This window comes from Kryptolebias marmoratus, linkage group LG10, assembly GCF_001649575.2.
Source record: "Kryptolebias marmoratus isolate JLee-2015 linkage group LG10, ASM164957v2, whole genome shotgun sequence".
In the NCBI taxonomy this organism is placed as follows: domain Eukaryota; kingdom Metazoa; phylum Chordata; class Actinopteri; order Cyprinodontiformes; family Rivulidae; genus Kryptolebias; species Kryptolebias marmoratus.
In genome coordinates this window covers 15,324,360-15,344,994 of record NC_051439.1, presented here as the reverse complement: position 1 = coordinate 15,344,994, position 20,635 = coordinate 15,324,360, and the positions used below count along the sequence as shown (strand labels likewise).

General features: G+C 42.6%; 1 protein-coding gene across 4 annotated transcripts; it reads left to right on the top strand.

The window, feature by feature from the left end:
• The first annotated feature begins 644 nt into the window (after nucleotides 1-644).
• Nucleotides 645-19,235, top strand: ccdc9b (coiled-coil domain containing 9B). Of its 4 annotated transcripts, none has more exons than XM_017410504.3 (14): nucleotides 645-834; nucleotides 4,770-4,877; nucleotides 4,961-5,065; nucleotides 5,159-5,314; nucleotides 6,729-6,881; nucleotides 9,287-9,328; nucleotides 10,715-10,893; nucleotides 13,715-13,764; nucleotides 13,852-13,902; nucleotides 13,987-14,083; nucleotides 15,525-15,564; nucleotides 15,655-16,183; nucleotides 16,583-16,665; nucleotides 17,002-19,235. In XM_017410504.3, exons 1-14 carry the CDS (start codon nucleotides 802-804, stop codon nucleotides 17,026-17,028), a joined length of 1,653 nt encoding a protein of 550 aa, XP_017265993.1. In that variant the 5' UTR covers nucleotides 645-801; the 3' UTR covers nucleotides 17,029-19,235. The 4 variants fall into 4 exon arrangements, with proteins under 4 accessions (XP_017265993.1, XP_017266001.1, XP_017266009.1 ...); XM_017410512.3 differs by lacking the exon at nucleotides 645-834 and adding an exon at nucleotides 1,261-1,786; XM_017410520.3 differs by lacking the exon at nucleotides 645-834 and adding an exon at nucleotides 1,261-2,176.
• Nucleotides 19,236-20,635: the final 1,400 nt, after the last annotated feature.

Here is a 20,635-nt window from a genome sequence, read left to right as displayed (position 1 = left end):
AAAGTGAATAAATTTGGCTGTTAAATGATCTCAAATTAACAGTTTGAGAAATAAATATGACAAACGTGACACAAAAAGTCACGCAAGAACATTAAATGACCTTAATAGGAGGGGTCGTGACTGCAAAAAGAGGGAAAATAACCAAACTGAGGCAAGATATAAGCACACAAACCAGAGTGTTACCACTAAATGAACCCAAAGTACTTTCAATTGTTCCAAAAAGGATGGAAAAAATTATGAAAATTGCACGACAGCAGCTGTAAAAGGAAAGAAAATGACCCTAAATTGATGTGGAATTATGCAAAATCACAGCTGGAGACATAAAGGTTTCAGTGTGGCACTAATTAGTCTGCTACATGTCCTACATGTAGTTCAGATAAACGTCTCTCCAGTTATAACACACACAGAACCATCCACTTTTTATTTGGAATAATGAGCGTTATGAGTTTAAAACTCAGTCTTGCTTTACCTCAGATTAAAATTAATTTAGGCATTAAATAACTTAATCCTCAAAGCAAAACATGTGTAAAGAGCTTTTGCTGGAGCTGTTTTTGGTGATTTGTGGACACTGAAAAGGCCCGTTTCATTTATCTGCCCGGCTCCTTGTCATTAAGCTCTCCAGGCTCGGCAGCAGGCAGCACTCCACGTATGAAGGATTGTGGGAAATCCTTTGTCCCCTGACCCCCCCCTCCTGCTGTCTTTGGGAAGACCTCTTTAGTATTTTAAACATGTCGTCTGGAGCTGGACGGAGCAGCTGTTGAAACCGCAGCGGGAACGAGCAGCGCACGCATCTCATTTGAGATGTCTGAGGACGGCGTACGGGAAACTATCAACGTGAGAAGGATTCGCACTCACCCTCTCCATGCACACTCCAAAATCAGCTGTCCACTAATATCATTGTTAAAGATGAAGTTAGACACATCTCTCTCCTCATATAAAAATCAGATGTTTTTCTCCCGAGGTGTGTTTTAAAGGGATGTTTTTATTGATGTTGATGTCATCTAGGTCATCAGAAAAATAGCTATAACTGACTCAGTTTTACAAATACCAAGCTACAATTTGGTGTGGGAGTAGCTGAGAGTCATCCCCAACACATGCTCCAAGGGCTAACAGATCGGACAAGATCTTTGTTTAAAACTCTGCCAACTAACTAACTATTGGCGTCAACTCTGTCTGTTAGCAAAATATCTGAAAAACCGAAAATAGACCGGCATTTACAAAACACTTCAGTTCAAACAGAAGCTTAAAACAACTCCAACAAATTGATAAAATTCTGATTTTTTTCACAAAACTACAAATCAAAAACAGAAAGGACAGTCTGATAAATGAATAAAAAAACAAAATGCTTCTTTTGTGCATCGCTAAGTGTAAAGGAGGAAGAGTTGGAGTAGATTTGCTGCTGCCAGATGAGCCTGAAACGTGTTTTTTTCGCTGTGCTGTTGTGTGTCAGGTGTGTGGGCAGAGCAGCAGGATTTCAGCAGCGTGCTCTCAGAAGAGTGAGGAGGGGAAAGAGCAAGTGCTTTATAGGGGGAGAGTGGGAGCGACGGTGCACACAAGTAGGAGGGTGGGAGGTTTGGAGAGTCAGAGAGAGGGAGGACGAGCGGGTGGGCACTGCAAAATCCGTTAACAGGGGAGCTCTGTGCGTTTGTTAGACGTCTTGGCCGCTTGCCCAGCTTGGCTCGTTGTAACCGAGGCATGATCGTGGACTGGAGGCAGCCCTCTCTGCCGCCTCGGCTGCCCTGCTCCTGGACCCGGCCCAGCTCTCCCCGCTGACATGGAAAGACCCGTGAGTACCTCCTCTCTGCTTCCCTTCTCCCATCTCCCCGGTGTTAGGTTCCCTCCTCTGCTCTGTCGCAGATTCAGCTGTGGCTGCGTTTCACTTCTCTCCACTGCTGTGGGAAGCAGGAACGCTGGGTAGGAGGGAAACCTTGGCAGCTTCTTCCTGCGGGCCCTTTCCCTCTCCCTTTTGCCCTCTTGTCAGGGCACGGGCGCCATCCGTTTGCTGGCAGACTCTCTCCGTGCTGTTTGACTGCGTTTTAGCCGTGCTGCTGCGCCGTGGCAGAACCAGCTACCTGAACCCGGCGGCTTGCCGTCCACAAGCAGGGGTCCCTTCAGCCTTCCGCCATTGGGCTCGCTGAGATTCACAGTCAGCTCTCTGTGGTGCCTATTCTTGGTGGTATGTCCTCATGGTGTGTTGTGTTTGGATACCCTGACAACTAGGAGCAGTGAGGTAACCATTTCCAGCCCGCCGACTCTCATGAGCGAGTCCAAACTTTTTCCCGTGCTCGGGTTTGAGATGCTGCGTTTCAGACCGCAGCTGGACTCAGAACATCTCCTCTGAAGCCGTCCTTCACAGGTAGAGCAGCTGCGAGGATGAGGGTGTTTGTTCGCTCGTTGCCAGTGAGTCATCGCATCACATAGAGACAACCTCGGCTCCGGTGTTGCCATCGGTGCAGCAGAGGAAGATGACTGACTCGCTTTGGCACGGCTGCTTCCTCAGGTCCCTCTGGATGACTGAAAGAGTGTGGAGAATGGGATTGTTCAACACAAATGATGTTTTTGTTCACAGCTAAGACTAGCAGAATTGGCAACTTTTCGTTTTGGCGGCAGCATTATCACTTCTCCGTAGCTGTGAATAACAGCAGACGCTGCTAGCGCCAAGTTTGGAGCTCTTTTTGTTCATTATTACATTCTTTAGGTAGGACTGATTTGGTCTGGATTAAAGAGAAATGGTGCTTCTTGCAGTTAGGAAACTCATACGCATACTCTCATCCATAGAACACATTTCTTGAAATTACGCTTCAAGTTCTTAAAAGCTTTAAACTCAAATCCATAAGAGCACTTTCAAACCTAAATCCTTGAATCAGAACCATGTAGTCTTGCAGTAAAATGGAAGCTTTGCCTGTAAACAATACAGAAACCCCATAAAAAGGTTACCTAACAATGGACTTAAAGACTGTAAAATTAATTTAACACAGCCATAAAAACCAGCAGTGATTAATGTAGCTTTTTATTCTGCCTCGTTAAACTTCCCTGGATGAGAAACCCAGTATTGGATGAATTTGCACTAGTTTGTTAATTGCATTTAAACACACAATACAATCATTGCTCTCTTTTTATCTTCCTGGGTTGATTGTTTCAGACTGAAGGTTTTTTTTTTAAACAATCTGTATAAGGTTCTGATTTGTTTGGGAGTGTTTCGACTCAGTTTTACAGATACTGAGCTAAAATTTAGTGCAGTAGTAGCTGAGAGTCCTCCCCTTTGTGTCCTCTGAGCACTAACAGATCGCACAGGATCTTTAAAATTTTGGCAACGAGCGATTCCTTCAATTACCGCTAGTTTTATTTGTAAATAGGATGAATTTTTTAGCGTTTAGGTTGGGAAAAACGGCAACATATGGTACTTAAAATACAAACTATATTTATCTCATCCATTTGTTGTGATTTTCACTGTCACGTAAGTGTATTCAGATTATTTTTCGTACCCATCTGCACACAGTTTGCCTCGTAAACCAGCTGACGTTCAGGTGAAAACCAAACAGTGCAGAATTTTCTGTGGACGGGACGGTCAGAAAAGCACGGCTCGTTGGGAGATGCCACGAGGAAGAAAGCCCTCCTTAAGCAGCTTAAGTACAAAACACAGAGACGTCTCCCTCATTCAATAATGTAAGACATTTGGAACCACCTGGAGACTCTCCAGCTCTGGCAGCTCAGCTAAACTGAATAATCAGGATGGATGAGCTCAGCCAGAGAGGAAACCAACCCATTGTCATTAGAAATGGGAGCCAGAGTTTCAAAAACTTACAATCGTGAGAAGCAGAAAGCATCCGTAGTAAACTAGTATGTTAGTGTCTTTAACCCCTTTTTTATGAGACTGAAACTGATGGTTTTTAAACAATGTTTTGCTAAGTTTATTTAACTTAAGCCAACTTATGTGAGAATGGCAGCCTCTCTTCAGTCAGCGAGGGGGGAAGTTTGCACATTTCTAACTATGTTTGCTATTATTTAGAAAAGAAACAAAAGTATGGCAGTAACATTACAGTTTTGTTGGATGTGTGTGTGCCTTAAAGTCGGGAACGAACCCTCGCCTCCCCCCGTCACAAAGACGTGCTGTTAAAGTTTGTTTTACTGCCGCTCAGGTGAGCCACGTTTTCCGAACTCTGCACAAACCAGATTGGAGAGGGAATATTAAATTACAGCAGGCCAGGGGAAGTGAGCTCATTGTTTTGCAGATATTTGATGCTTGGGCACATTCGGTGTTCCTCCGCTCAGCACCAACTTTCAAATCCGGGTTTTTATTTATTTAATTTTTTTCGTCAAGGAACATTATAACAGGGCTAACGCTGCTGCACCGGGAGTGCACATGGAGGTTTTTTTAGCCCCCGAGCCCCGCGTGGTGTGAGGAGGCGAGCCCTGCCGACTGCGCTGGGATGTTTAGGATGCTCCCCATATTTGTAACCGAGCCTCGTGATGAATGCTCCATCTGTGGTGGCTGCGGCGATGTGTCAGTGTTGTGCTTTGCTGAAGCACATGGAGTCGGTGATTAGCATTTCGCTCTCCTCTCTGTCTTCTGATCAACATAAGATTTGCTGTAATTGTCTGACGTGTGGGCCTTTTTTGTTCTCTGTAAAGCTGGAACAAATTATCAACTTCTCGTTGCTCTTGTTTTTGAGCAGCTAATGATTAAAACCCAAACTGTTTTCTATCTGCAACCGATTGATTCATTAAATGTAAATCTGGGCGACTAACGGCTGAATGTGTCGACTCAGACCACCAGCGCCGTGATGCCTAAGAGGGATCATGAGAGGGACCTGGAGCTGGATAAGAAGATCGAGGCTCTCCGCAGGAAGAACGAGGCGCTGATGAAGAGGCACAAGGTGAGGACGAGTGGCTGCAGGTGGAGGTGCTTGAGTGTGGGGCTCTCGGAAGCTTCCTGACAAATCGTTTCTTACGCTTTCAGGAGGTGGAAGAGGACAGGAAAAAGGCAGAGGAGGAAGGAATGGCGCTGCAGAGCCGAAAAGGCAAAGCTGACGATCTTACCATCACGATCAGCAAGTTTACAGATGTGAGGCTCCACAGCAGCGTCAGAGAGATCACGGCCCTGAAGAACCGGTTCTGTTTTACTCCAGAATCTGTTTTTCTCTTTGTTCGGGAGCAGGAGAGTCGTGTGGTGGTGACAAAGCCGAGCAGCGGCGGGTCTCCAGCTGGAAAAGGACAGCAGGAGCCTGGAGCTGACAGGGAGGGAGATGGTCTGGCACAGAGCTCTGGGCGAGGCCACAGGAAGCAGCTGACCGTCACCATGGGCGGCAAAAAGGTAAATTCACTTCTGAGAGCATTTCAGCCTAAAGCGACAAATAAAGGAAAGATTTCTGTAGTTTTACAGTAATTAGGGAAAGACTAACAAAGCAAAAACACACTTTATTCCATGTTCTCTGAGTTATCGATGTTGTCCTCTGTTGTTTTCTGTCTATTGAAGGACAGAATAGATATTAAATGCAGACACAACACTTCAAGCAATCAACCCACAAGCACCAATTAAGCTGATGAATCAATATCTTATCACTTTTCTTCTAACATCAACAGAACTGAATCGAGACATTTTCAGTATATTTCTATTTTTTTTGTAAATATGCAAGTTTCAGGTAGCTTCTTTCTCTGGTGTCGGGGCTTTAGTTTTACCTTAGCTGATAAATATTTTTAATGTTTTAGCTCACTTTAGTGCATCGTTTGTATCAACGTGGAAAATTTTATACAACATTAATTAAACTGTAGTTATATTCGTTGTTGTTACTTTGATCATATTTTCCAATACTACGTTCTTTACACATAGGTTACTTTACTGGATTAGTGTAAAATGTAAACACACTTATTGGGAAAAATTAAAGAAAATATGTTTTTATTAGCTTAAAACCAAAAATTCATCTTTATGAACGGATTTGTCCCTCCTTCCGTCTGCTGTTTAGTTGTACCAGCATGTTATCAGCTGTAGAATATTGCTTATAATAATAGTTTTTTTTTCTTCTGCATAACCCTTTAAAGATAAAGAAGTAATAGGTTTTTGCAGTTTTACCACTAGATGTCACTGATTCTGAAACGCTGGACCTTTAAGATTAAAATAGATGTAACCTACTTTCTGTGAGATGTAGATAAGGCTGTCATGATCATGAAACTTTAGCTAAATATTATTTGTTGCTTTTGTCCCCCCCTTGAACAGAAAACAAAAATGTGCATTTTTTTCGTTTGGCTTTCCAACTAAAACTAGATTGTTGTCAATATAGGATCATAAAAACATGTTAGATAAAAAGATGATGATAATCGTCCTTAAATATTGCAGAGAAAACAAATTTTACAGCAAAACTGTAATTTTCTCAGATACTAGAGGATTAGTATTTGGACTGAGATGTGAGGTTAGTTAAATTAAGCAATTATCCTCATCATATTTACCTGTTCACCACATATTTATCATGTATATTAGTTTAGTGCTCTAGTATGGTTTCCTAAGAGAAGTTTTACATGATAATGAGACTACAGCACAGGATCGCACAGATTAATAAAATTCAAAGAGTTTTAAGATTAAAATCCTCAAAAATACTAATATTAACCTTGACTGGCACTTTTTCAAGTACATATATGAAATTTGTAAGAAGTTTTGCGAATTGGACGCTGTCGCGAATGTGTGATTACGCTGCAGATTAGCACAGTCTGACATAAGGAAGTTGTCTCTGCAGGGTAAGAGGGTGGTGAGTGAGAGACCAGAGAAGAAACCGGGCCCTTCAGACGTCAAGAGCCCCGAGGACAACGAAGAGGCACGGCACGAGGAGTCGGCTGGAAAAGAGAAGCAGCAGTCCCAGCCGGCCAAGAGAGAAGCAGCAGCAGCACAGGTCTGTGATAACAAGCACACCATCCCCTCTTTGTTTATTCTCTCCTGCTGCACCCGTGTGTTTTACATAGATGTCAGACATGCCGGCTAGCCCTTCCCCTCCAGTGACGGAGCACAATGAGAAAGTAGATGGGAGGCGGACTGAGGCCGTGACTTACTGCTGTGGGATGAGGGAAAGGGGGGGGCTGCTAATAGAGCTGTCAGTTGGGTCCATGTCCTACAAAATCAGGATTTACATTTATATTTATTTCCTTTATGGAGCCAAACAAGTGATCGCTCTCTTATTGTAGAGGCTTTTGGCTGTAGGGAACTTTAAATATGAATCTGTTTTTACATTTCAGACAAAAACAAAACATAAAACTCTAACTAACACAATAGACATTTAATAAATATAAGCTTAAAAACTCAGTTATTAAATTTATTTAAAATTACAGATAAACTCTGCAGTTTTCTTTGAACGCCATACTTAACCCAGACATTTGGAGATCAGGTACCCCCAGCTGGGCTGTAAAATGCCACCCTGTCACTGAACTCAGCCCCCCCCCCTCGGGGCAGGGTATGTAAAAGCTCCTGAACAGCTGCTCTGCCTCAGTCTGGAAGCCTGGCGCAAACGCTCACGCTTTAAGTGGCACTGACACAAGCTGCTCAATCAATAAACATCAGAAACGACAGACGATCCTCTGAACTATAAAACGAACACACGCTCAGGTTTAGAGCCGATAGACGTTTTTCTAAAAGTGTATCTAAACTTCTGATTGGCTGAAACAGAGCGCTGGGCCTTCTGAGTTAATGTGCACTAAATCTAGTTGAACACAGTGTTCTGGGGCTTTATTTCTGGCCTGCTAGGTCTGTCCCCTTTTGTTTATCACGTGCACTGAATCAGCACTTGAACAGTAGCCAGGTCTCCAGTCATTTGGCAGCTCCAGAGACCTTGTTTCCACATGGTCAGTGTTTACATTTATCTGTTTTTTTTTTTTCCTTACTTGAGAGGAGCAGGGAGAACGCTGCACTAGCATGACCCAGCAGGAGAGTGTAACTGTGTTTCTCCACCTTTAAATGTTATTTTTTTTCTAATGAATGACACCCTGGAAAGAACTCATGAGTCGGCAGGGTGTGTCACAATCAGATTTAAAACCTGAAAGTCTCATGACAGGAGAGAAAGAAGATGTGTGAGGAGAGGGAGGAACAAAAGGGGCGCCGGAGGAAGGGGTGGGGGGGACTTCTACCAACCGTCTGTCTATTTCCAGTCTCTGTTTCTCCTCTCTGAAACTTCAAGTGGTCTGCACTCCTCTGACACGACTGTTTCCCATTTCCCAGCACCATGAAAGGGCCGATTTGATCTAATTAACATTCAACTGCCTTCTCGCTCTGAAAAGGCTCATTATGCTGCCAGAGAGATGAAGCTGGCAAGGTGCCAGGAAAGAGGTAGGGAGGAACGGGAGGAGGGAGGGGTTGAGGCGAGAGGAACAGGGAAATAGAGGTAACTGGAGGTCTTTGGAGTGTATCTGGTTGTGTGAGTGGCTACGTGGTTGTAGGTGCAGAGTCCGATTAACGTGTCCAGAGTATGTTGACATGACTCATTAATTTGATGAGTCACTCCTGCAATAATCGAGGATTGTGGTGTGGGGAAGAAAGAGTTGAGTCTAAAGGCAAAAATCTCGATTTACTGGTCCATCTACGTTCCAAGCCTCACCTGTGGTCATGAGGTGTGGATCGTGACCGAAAGAACGAGACCCAGGATACGAGCGGCTGAAATGAGCAGCTAGGGTGGCCGGGCTCGACCTTAGAGAAAAGGCGAGGAGCTCCGTCATCCGGGGGGAGCTTGCTGCTCATTTGCATCGAAAGAGGTCAGTTGAGGTGGTTTGAGCATCTGATTAAGATTCCGCCTGGACACCTCCCTTTGGAGGTTTTTGGGCGTGTCTTATTGGGAAGGGCCCTGGTAACCCAGACCCCACTGGAGGGATCATGTATCATCTCTGACATGGGAACGCCTTGAAATCCCCCAGGAGGAGCTGAAAAGTGTCGCTGGGGAAAGGGAGGTCTGGGTTTCTCTCCTGGACCTGTTGCCTCTGCGACCCGACCACAGATAAGCGGTAGAAGATGGATGGATGAACCCCTGCAATAAGATGTTTCATTTTAAAAACCAGAAGATAAATTTCAGCATTACGTTTCTGCAACATTAACTTGCTCTGATTTTGCTTTTGCAGATCTGACAGTTATTATTGAGCTGAAAGTCATGCTGTTACACCTTCAAACCACTTGAGGGCAGTGCAGGGTTCCTTTTCTCCCTCAGTGTATAAGTCTTTTTTTTTTTCACTGTGGCAGCAGTGATGTGATTCTTTACGCTTAACTGACAACAAACTGCTGTGTCACCTTTTTTTGTTTTGTTTTTATGCTCCTATTCAGGAACAAGGAGACAAGCACACCGAGGAGCATCCCAAATGCCAGGTAACATAATGACAGGACAGACTCAAACTCTCACATCAGCATCTAAATATTCATATTGTTACTTTTTTTCTAAACAACACCGTCTCAGATTTGAGGAAACCCACGTGACAGTGCAAGCACGTTGAAATGCAGATGCACATTTGCACACTGTCCTCATCAGAGGCACAACACGTTGTCATGCACGCTCCTCTTTTCTGGTTTGCCCCCCCCCCCCCNCCCCCCCCCGTCTGTGTCCTGCCGGCTGTCGGTGGAGCAGATCAGACATGTCTCGCAGATCAGGCGTGCGATAAACACGGGGGAGGCAGGGAGCACGGGCTTCAAAGGGCCTAAATAAATATATCACATGACAGGTTATTCTGTTCACGGTTCCCCAGGCTTCTACAGTCCAGACCCCGTGAGTTTTATTTATTTATTTTATTTGAGCTAATCTGCGAGAGATAAAAGCCAGAAGATATCTGGCTTTATTTTTAGTTTTAGTTTACATAGTTTATCATGTTTGATAAACGGATTTGGATCACCCACCATCCATCCGTCTGCACCTACCTGCCTCAGTCCCCGACACTTTCCAAGTGATCGAGGAATTGAGAAGTTTTAATTAGCGGCTGGGGGTGGCAGTCGGAGTCGGCCTGTTGGAACATGTGGCACTGGCTTCCCGTGTGGCCCTGGAGGTCCCCTGAAGGCCACCGATAAGGGAGGTGGAGAGAAAAAAAAAGATAAACAGAAGGATGAGCTCAGACGCTCTGTTCTCAAATAACTGTATGCAGAAAGGCCGACATGTTTACTTCACTGTGATTGGTCCAAACCTGAATGGAAAATGTCACCCATTCTTACCAGCACTCTGTTATTTTCTGTAATTCACTGCTTTCATTGTTGAAGTTAAAGTAAAATGCAGGACATTATGTAGATTTTAATGTGTTTTCTTGTTCCGGAAAACACATTTCTTGTGGCCTGCTGCCATCAATCTGCTGGTGTTTCACTGATTTTCTGTCAGAGCGGTTCTGTTTGTCATCCTAGTTTGCTCTGAGGCTTTGTAACATCACCACACAGCCCGTGTCCCTATTTTTATATATTAAAGAGCCTGGATCTGATTTACTTTTAGAATTAGAAAGCAATCATCCCTGCAGAAGGAGGACCCAGTTCTATTAAATCAACATTAGTTTTACCTGAATTAGTGACCCAAAGTATTCATGGTGAGGCTGACATATAAATTAAAATGAATACATGCTTTTTTCTTAATGGTTTGATTAACTGTTTACTTAGGGAGCAGGGTTTTACAACCTCCCAGGCTTAATGTGGATGCATTTTCTAACCCGACAGGAGTGTGTCTGTAGTGAATAATTGTTGACTAACAAATAAAATACAACAAAGTGTTTCGTGTCCAAGTAGGAGGCTGAGATCCTGCAGGCCAGCACGGACCTGAACATCCCAACATCCCGGGAGGAGCAGGAGGAGTATCTGCGGTGGAAGAAGGAGCGCGAACAGATCGACAGGGAGAGGGTGGCGCGCCATAAAAACGCAAAGGGTCAGTGGAGGCGGGCGTGGGACGTGGACAAAACTGAGAACATGTAAGACCTTTGTGCACTCAGCCCTCCCAAGACACTTTATGTCCAATTATGTAAGGATTCTCAAGTCTGAATTTTTAATTGGGTGTTTGATTGGCTCCCTCTTTTCTCTTATTCAAAACTCTTTTATTCAGAAAAGGTTGAACATATTTAAACTGATCACACAATGCAGAGTTTGGCTTCACCAGTCCTCTTAATTCTTTAAAAGAACTTGACTGTTCTTGACTGTTTTACGTACAAAAGTCATCATCATTTTGTAGTTGCTTGGCATCAGACTTCCTGCATATTAATACATTTTCCATTAGTAGTTAACAAATCACAGTTAAAAAAAGAACCACTTAGTCACCCTATTAATGAATAATTCAGTTCTGCATTTAGTACAGCTAATATATTTTTTTAACTCTGGAAAACTGATTGGTATTTAAATGACAAAGTCTGTTTTGTATCAGTTTTACTTTAAGATTTACTTTTAGGATAAAAAAAGCAATCATCCTTTGGAGGAAGAGGAGCCGATTCTAATAAATTAATGTTACATTTTTCCTGAATTACTACCCTGAGTATGTATGGTATTTATGGTGAAGCTTTCCCATACGTGTCTTTAATGTCGAGGGAGAGCAGTAAACAGAAAGTTACGACCTGCCTCAGTTTGTTATGATAAAAAACACTAAGCCAGTATGAAACCTGGGTGTCGAACGGACTCAGGGCTTAATATCAACAGCCAAATAAAGTCGGTTCTGAACACAGTTTACTGTCACCTGAGAAATATTTCAAGAATTTAAAAAGGCTCAAGTCCCACGGTGGTTTCCAAAAAAGCCTTTTCTGTGCCTCCTGCAGCCTAAAATGTCTGATTTTGTGGCACCTTTATCAAAAAGTTGCGATCGAAATGTTTTCTGTCTTTATTTTCCTTTTGTCATGTCATAATCAAACATATTTAACAGATGAATGAAACAAAACAAAGCTGTTTTGATGCTCCAAATGTAATGAATAAAGTCAAAATATCTGCTGAATGGGATGCTCTGTCTAAACCAGCAGATGATTTCAGATATTTTTTATGTCTCTGTTGCACATTTATGTTGTCAGCTGTTAATGATATAATAACCATATTGCTCTGACAGATTGTCTCTGGTTTAAGGTGACACTTCCTCACAATGTTGCGTGTGGTGCAAGACAGTTTTCCACCTCTCTCGCAGATTTCAGCGGTAATATTGGATTTTCTGGCATAGGACTTGTTGTCTTGGATATTAAGACGTGATACCCAGCAGGAGGCAAAGACGATGGGTCAAAATTGCAGAAAAGTGGCAAGGATCAATTGGAATTGCAAGTCTAAACAAAATTTGCGTGCGTTGGTTAAATTTGAACAGTCGCAGCTGTTCGTTAATCGTCACGGGAAGAATTGTGCTTTGTAAATGAGACTGCTTTGCTTCACCCATCATATGTGATGGTGAAAGCAGAACAAAACAGTCAGACAGATTCAGACCTGGTTTACTGGCAGAGCAGAGGTCACAAACTCAATTATCAGACCACAGGAGGAAACTCACAGAGAAGAGCTTGTAAAAAGGCCAAATCCACAAAAGGAGTCAACGGGTCAAACGAGGAAAGGGGAAAAGCAAAAGATGGAAACAAATTTAATAAAACTAATACAAGAGTATAAGTCTGGATTACATAGGCAGTCAGCCAGAAAATACTGTAACTATTACCCTAAAAGCATAACAAAACAAAACCAGATTAGATACGATTTGAGTCTGAACAGACGTTCTTTTAAGGTATGACTTGCATGTTTGGGAAGATCACAGTGCCACACAGTGGGATTTTTGGGTTAGTTTTCAGACAGAGTCACGTCAACAAATGAATTAAGGTTCCCATCTTTCTACTCAGCTGATCTGATTGTGTCCTGGTTTTATATTTAGCAGACAGCTGCGGAAGTGGCTCTGCTCACTCTCAAAGAGAGTTTTCCTCTCTGAACACGTTTGTTGGGGGAAATTTGTTAGTTTGCGTTCACCTCACCGGCGAGCACTCGCTCCAAAATCAGGGATTCTAGTTTAATATGTTTTCCTTTCCATCTTTTAGACCACATTTTGATTTCTGATTTGCTTTCAGTGCAACTGAGGAGGGGGCAAAACAAAGAACAGCCTTCATCCTTTTGATTACATTATTCAGCGGAATAATCTATTGGATGAGCTATCTAAGCTGCGTGTTCTGCCACATAATCACAAGATCAAAACGGCACCGAATGTAGCACAATGAAAAAATCAGTCAAGTATTTCCTTCTATTCATTTCTGTATAAATATTTGGCTGCTAGCATTCTCATATTTTGATATGAGCTGTAATGTCCCGTCCCTTGGTGAAAACACACAACAGCACCCCAAACTGACTGGAATTAAAAATACAACCCATTAGTTTGAAATGTTTTGTTAGATTTCAAACTAACTGAGGTGGCAGAGCACGAGGAGCCACATATTGTGCTGTTTTAGGAAGCATCAAAATGTAAAGAGACAAGGGAGGACCTGCTATTTTTAGCCAAAGGGATAAGGGATGGAATAGTTTGCCTTATTTGGCGAAGCTTAAACAACGGCCCAGAGCGAGAACACAGGCGGAAATGTGCTTTTTGTTCAGCCGTTTAGACGGTCTCAGTGGATGTGAAATATATGGGTGTGACTAATTGGTTCTGTAAATTCTCACTGTGTAAGCTTTTAATAAATGTCCTGCGATTGACTGAAATATGAGGGAAGCCTGTTTATGGGCTGGACGGGATGAATGGGTTTGGAAACTTGCCCACTTGCTTTTTGCTTCTGTCTAAACAGAGTTGTTTTTTTTTTCTTTCAGGTTTTCAGACAAGCGGCTTCCTGACAGAGACTGGGGCCCTTCGAGCAGAGGTAAAACACTGATTCTGACCAAACATGATGAGGAAGATCTTCTACTTGAAAACATGATGGTAAAAAGATGCTTTTGTGTTGATTCAGGAGGTCGAAATGCAAGAAGAGGGCAACAAAAGGCGGGCGGTGACTCCAGAGGTACCCTACATGTTATTTATCTAATGGCGTGATGTTTTAGAAAAGGCCTATAATTAGAAAATGAGGAAAAACTTTCTGTTTCAGGTCACGGCAAGAGAGGCAAAGACAAGGCAGCTAAAAATGTGCTCGTGATGAGCAGTAAAGCAAAAGGCAAGGATCGTTTGACTGGGAGGGCCAGGAGGTCAGTAACTCCCAAACAGAATCAACATTATATGCTTTTTGTACCCGTTGGGATGTCTCTCGCTACAACATCAATTAATCGTCATGAGAGAAATAACCATGACTAATGAAATAGGATGTGGGAAGCCCATTCTGTTTTCCTGAACTGTGCCCTTGTGTACAAATTTGCCTGCGTGTCATGAGACTTGATTTAGGAGTTGCAGCAGCTGATTAAATAACCCCCGAAAGGCCTGATCTGCGTCGCACTGCAGTCAGCTTCTCTCCTCCACCGTTTCCAGCGACGGGAAACGAGCGTTGTGCGCAAGTTCTCGTGAAAAAGAAGTCTAAACAATCCACCAAACTGCAGAGGTGGAAGTGAAGCTGGATGCTGCTCGTGTTCAGTTTGTGTTCAGTGGAAATGCTCCTAATGGATGTCTGCCTCCAGAAGCACTGCGGGGGTCAGAGAGCTGAGGTGTGTCTGTAGAGGATCCAGTTGCTCCGCTGCAGATTTAGCTGTGGTGAGAGAGCTCAGATCTGTGGCAACTGTGGCTGAGAAGGTTGGAGTCGATACCTCTAATCACAGCTCCTCCTTCCTCTTTATCCGAGTCGGAAACGGATGTCCAAAGTGGTCCCAGCGGTCGCTTCTCGTGGTTACAGGCGTTTATGCGTCTGAGGAGCAAATTAAGAAATACTTTTAAAAAAAGCCATCAAGACAATATTAGACTCAGTTTCCTCAAAATCTACAACTTTGTTTTCGCTAAGTCCAAAAAAAGTTGTTTTAAAGTAAATAAAAATAGATCTATTGTCTAATCAGCTGTGAGTAGCATGACAGAGTCAGAATTTTCTCTCTTAATTTCACATATTTTTATTGTCCTTATTGCCTATTTTTTAATATAATTAAAAAATAAACTCGAAATTTCTTTACTACAAACATGCAAACTTGAATTTGTTTGGATAATGAAGCAAAACGTACAGATCTGGAGTCATCTGTGAACATTTATGTACAAGCTGAAACTATTAATAACACTAATGAATCCAAGTAATTAAAAGCTAATTAAAGAATGAGAACTTTGATTTAACTAATTTGCGTAAGATGGCAACTTGTAGCATTTTTTTTTTACATTTCTACATTTCTACAGTTCTGTTTTGTTGTTTTAATCCTCTTCTAAATTCATGAGCTCAACTCTTGTTTTCTTGTCATTTTATTCACGTAAAAACAAACAAAAGAGAAAAAGAGTAAAAAATTGCTGTGTCTGGGTGACATAGTCCTTCATTTTTGAAGGTGTTGTCCCTCTAATCGTATGGTACAGTAATTAAATCGGGTTGTTTCAGTCAGGATTGTGCTAAATGATATTTTCCAATTTAGATTTAAAATCTCTGCTAAGGTCTAACCTTCCATAAATTCCTATTAAGTTTCCAACTTTGAAAATTACTGAGTCGGTTTTGATGTTTGTATTTTTCAGATGGCAGGCAGATGACGATGAAGATGGAGAGAACCGGCAGGTGAGAGGTCAAACACGAAGAACAAGTATCCGCTGCACAGATTAAAGAAAAAGAGTAACAGCGACTGGTTTTTCTGATCTCATCTCTCAGGCTTCTGATACAACACTGGAGGAGTTCCTTGAGGAGCTCGATGCCCTGACAGACGCTAACAGAGAAAATCTGAAAGATCAGGACTCAAAAGCACTGAGTGCACCTGAGGAGGCGGGGGACCTCCAAGAGGACCCCGTCCCTCAGAAGAAAGCACAGGCCTCGCCGCCTCGGGGTCCGGAGAAGAAAGTACGTTTCTCAGAGGAACTTATCCAGGCGGCTCCAGCTAAGCAAACCTCTCTAGATTTCACCAGTTCAGAACCCAAAGGCTCCTCGAAAGCTCCGTCGCCAAAAAAGAACAAGCATGAAGCGGAGAGGCCCCAGCTTCCTGCTGAAAAGCAGGGCGATTCTCAGGACAAAGGAGGAAGTCTTTGTGCCCCTCCTGTTGCCCAGCAGCAGGTGTCTGAAGCCGAACACCCAAAAAAAGAAAGAAGCCCCCCCGCAGCTCCCAGCTCCCCTCCTGCTGACAAAGCCAGTGCCTCTTTGCAGCCTGTAGAGGTGTCCAAATGCAGCAGCAACAGTACAAACTCAGGTACGACACGGCTTTAGTAACAGCACGCGTTAATTATCACCCGCCGCTGAACTGTTAGCAAAAAAAAAACACTGGGTGATTTCTAATGAACTTTTCAAAAAGTAATCAGTATCACATCTACAACTAATTAACCTTTGGAGCCAGCCTGATTCCAGACGGCCACCACAGCCAAAAACTGCCGTAGCTCAGTCGGTTTTACGAATATTGAGCTAAAATTTGGAGTGGAAGTAGCTGAGAGTGATTCAAAACATGTACTCCAAGTGTGAACAGATCACGGGAGATTGTGGTTATGATATTTTCAAGGTTTGACCGAAACAAATGTACCTTTCATTTGTCAACATAAGATGATCTTAGTCTAAAACACTGAAAGGTAAATTAGTTCGTTTTTTCCTTCCACAGAAGAACTGATTGACTCCAGCCTGTCTGTTCTAAGACTGGAGTCCAGAGAAACCCACCCAGCACACTCCACCAGCAGCGACAAGGTCAGTGTCAGGGACAGGGACACGGGTTGTGTGTGTGTGTGTGTGTGTGTGTGGGGCAATTAATAGATGGAGGTACAAATGGACTGGGAGTTAGACGGATGAAGAGAGATTTGAAAAATATCTGCACTGCAGCTTTGATCCCAGTGTAGTCAGCACCTCTGAGGCCCGATGGAGTGCAGATAATACCTCTTCATCTCATCATCCACCAGGACACACAATAACCGCCCACTACAATCATTCATATAGAGAAGTAGTGGGCCTGAGTTACATAAATTGTGATAAAAAATACAAATTTAGCCATTAATTTTTGTGTGTTCTTTCTTTCTTTCTTTGCAGGCAAGAGAGCACGGGAAGATCGTCTGACACTTTTGGATTGTGAAAACAATTGGACGCTTTTAACCATGATTTCATTTCGCAGCAGTGTGTCCCTCCTTGTTGAATCTGAAATTTGACACAGAAACAGGGACGTGTTATTGAATATATCCCCCCCCCACCACCACTCAAACATTTTCACATCTAAGCACTTTATGAGTAAACAGGACTGTGTGCTGACACATTCTGTAGTCTGTCGGTACGCCGCTTGAGTGCAATACGACTGAATGTTTACATTTGTATGAAGATTTTAAGGTACATATCAGGAGGCTAGCTCGCCAGTTTCACTTCGTTAGCCCTAGAGAATAAGCAAAAGTCAAATTATCTAGTGACTGATTCTGCCTTGGATGTATTTTGAATAAATTCTGGGACACTTAGTTGCAGACACGCAGCAGAGCCTGAATTTCTGCACAGTGTCACTCAGAGGCTTTCCTCAAACAGGAAATCACTGCAGCGTTTGTCACGGCTGTTTCTACACATCCCAAAAACATTACTACTGACATAAATGTTTCTATTACCCAGAAGAATCAAAGCTTAAAAAGCTAAATTTACTCTAAATTGTGACCCCGATAGCAGGATGCTGAATTAGATTGAACTTTTATTTAATACAAAACTAAAAAGAAAAAGTTTCTCAGCCCCATCTTTCCAAATATGGCAGCTTAAAGTCTTTCTTTTTTTATTCTTGATCTAAAACTTAGAAATGTTACCTTAAGTGCATTTTAGCTCATTTGATTTTCGAGTGAAGTGAGCTGACAGAAAACTGTTTTTATTGCAGCAATGCGAACCTGGAGGTAGCCTCGTTTTTTGATTTCCTTACTTTGCGTCAGATGAGTGACGTCGGAAATGACGCGGAGTCAAATCCCTCGTGAGATTCACTGAATGAGGCATAAATAATTTTGATAACGTCGTTCTTTCTTAAAGCGTGTCTGAATTCACACCAGAGAGCCTGTGTTACAAACTGGGGGTGTTTGACCAGGTCGAGGTTATTTATTGAACAAGTTGATCCACAGTGTGTTGTTTTATTTTAAGTTAAACAATCAGTTTAAAGACATGAAACTGCTGATGTAAAGTCAGTATTATCTGTGACACTGGAGAACAGTTTCTTTTCATACTTTCACACCGATGTGCTCGTGAAAGCACAGCTTCACAACTCTGTCTCGATTGCAATATACGTCTTTTATTGTGAGCTTCATTCACAAGTTACAGGTTTCAGTCACCAACTTTTTTTATGAATAGAACGTACTAATATTTTTTGATAGTTTGCTGGAGCTGTTTTTTTTAAACAAGCAGTGAAAGGAGTCCTGAAACAAAAGGACGAAACACCTCCAGTCTTTTTCTCTCATGAGGATTTTGGCTCCTGTGGAAATAATTTAGCCGAAACTCTGGGAATCAGCTGGAATTCCCTTTTCTTTGTTCTGTATTATAACCACAAAATACACCTCATATTCTTTTTTATTTTATTTTAAATGAAGAAACCCCCCAGCTTGTGTGCCTTGCTTATCAGCCTCTTCAGATATTGAAGGTGAACTTTAATTTCATGGTTTGTATCAGAACTATTACATGTACTGCACTGACGGTGCAGCACCACTTGTTGTATTTATTTGCCTTATATGCGAACATCAGAATGTTATGCGTCTATTTTTATTTATTGCCAATCTGCTGTTTTAGTTTTGCTATCGTAAGATAAGAAGCCTTACAAGAGCTCTGTCTAAAAAAAAAAAACTAAAAAAAAACCATTAAAAAAAAAAGCAAAACGTTTTTGGCTTTCGTCAGAGCGTAGTAAATGGTTATGTAACCCTGAGTGGAGAGCTTTGTGTCAGCTTCGGCTGAGGTTACATAAAATACAAACCATCAGGAAGCAAATCGAAGCAAACACAAGATGTTGAAGAACACGAGTAGGGGCCTTATTTCCTGTAAGTCGAAGGTGAATTTCTGGTAACCATCTGTTTGGAGGAACAGGTGACCACTGACGCCTTTAAAACTCCCTGTGGGATTCAGTGTTGTGAAATAAAATGTAGAGCATGCAGTCATAGAGTAGTTAGGTGTTACACGTAGGAGGTGGTTGTCTGATTTCATCCAGTGTTTGCACCTCTGTCCTTTAAACAAGGAACAATTGTACGAGCGTGTGAGCTGTTATCACAGCGTTTTGCTGTCCAGACCTGACGAGGTATGCAACGTCAATAAAGTTTTTTTCTGTATTTCAAATTCTGACGTCTGATTTTGTTTTGTTGCTCCTTCTCGTCCTCACCCCACCTGCCACGGCACACCTTTATGCTGAGAGAAAAGAAGGAAAGGGTTTGACCTCGGTCTGCAGAGTTTTTCATCATGTTGATTAATTTGAGCTGTTGCAATCGGAGCAGGTGGGATGTCCCACAGGTGCCACCGTTTTAATTATCTTCTCCCAAGGTGATCTCCAGCTCAGCAGCCCTCTGGGCCTGGGAGCTGGGAGCTGCACGTTATGTACAGAGGTCCTGCTTTTCTTCAAAAGGCTCTGCACGATTTAGAGTTTTCCGCAAACCGGATGTTTCTTTTATTCTTGCAGCCCAAGCAATGCTACGTTTTTGCACGTTTGATACTCTTTTTTTTTTTTTTTTCACTTTGGTGCAAAGCAAGCTAATGATTTTTCGACTTTAACACAGCACAGCGCTGCAGTGGGGGTGTTGCTGGAGGTTGTTTTAAGAGGATTGAAGTGCAGTGTGGGATTATATCAGCTGCAGTCAAGAGAAGCTTGATTTTATGATGAAACAGGTGCTCTGTGTTCAGTAAAAGCAGCTCAAAAGCAAGCCGGCGCTGAGATCTCTCATTTTATATCACACTGTCATGTACTTTTCATGCTGGAAATGTGTGGCTTCCAGAGAAGTCTCTGCTCAGTCAGACAATAAGCCCTCCATAAAAAATAAACCTTTTGTAGAAGTTGAGCAAACAGAGCCGTCAGCCTGCTCGCTCCAGCTTTATATTTGCTTTGCAGGTATGATGTAATTCTGTTTATCTAAGCTTCATCTGGCGACAAAGAAATGTTTGCTTCTAAAATATTAAAGTTTTGCTTTAAGCTAAAACCAAACTACAATTTTTTTTCCCCCTCCTGATTGAGTTTGTGACACTTTTTTTCTCTTTCTTATTTTTTACCCGTCACGGTTTGAGCACGGTGAGGTAATGTAGGCTGTCTAAGTGTGTCATTACAGCTGATGGATGGAAGTTAAATGGAGGCGAGTTCTGGGCTGGTTTGGGCCCCGTGACCCTGACAGAGCCTGACAGGTCGTCCGTCCTCACCGTGCGTCATTCCTCCCAAACGTTGTCATGGTTCAAGATAAGTAACGACCACGCCTCTGCAGATGCCCTACGGAAGAGGAGTGTGCTCGCTTTACCTCCTTGTCTTCCTCCGTGTCTTTGTCTCAACCTGGAAATGGGAGGCTTAGACTCACAAGGTGTCCCTGTGCTGCCAGCTGGCTTCATATCTGAGATGGCGTCTTGCACAAACAGTGCTGGATTAAAAGCCGATTAACTCCAGCAGCTTTGCTGAAAAAGGTTTCATGATTATTTGTCCCCCTTAAGATTTCCACCTAATGAAAGAATGAGGTTTGTCAAGATTAAAAAAAAA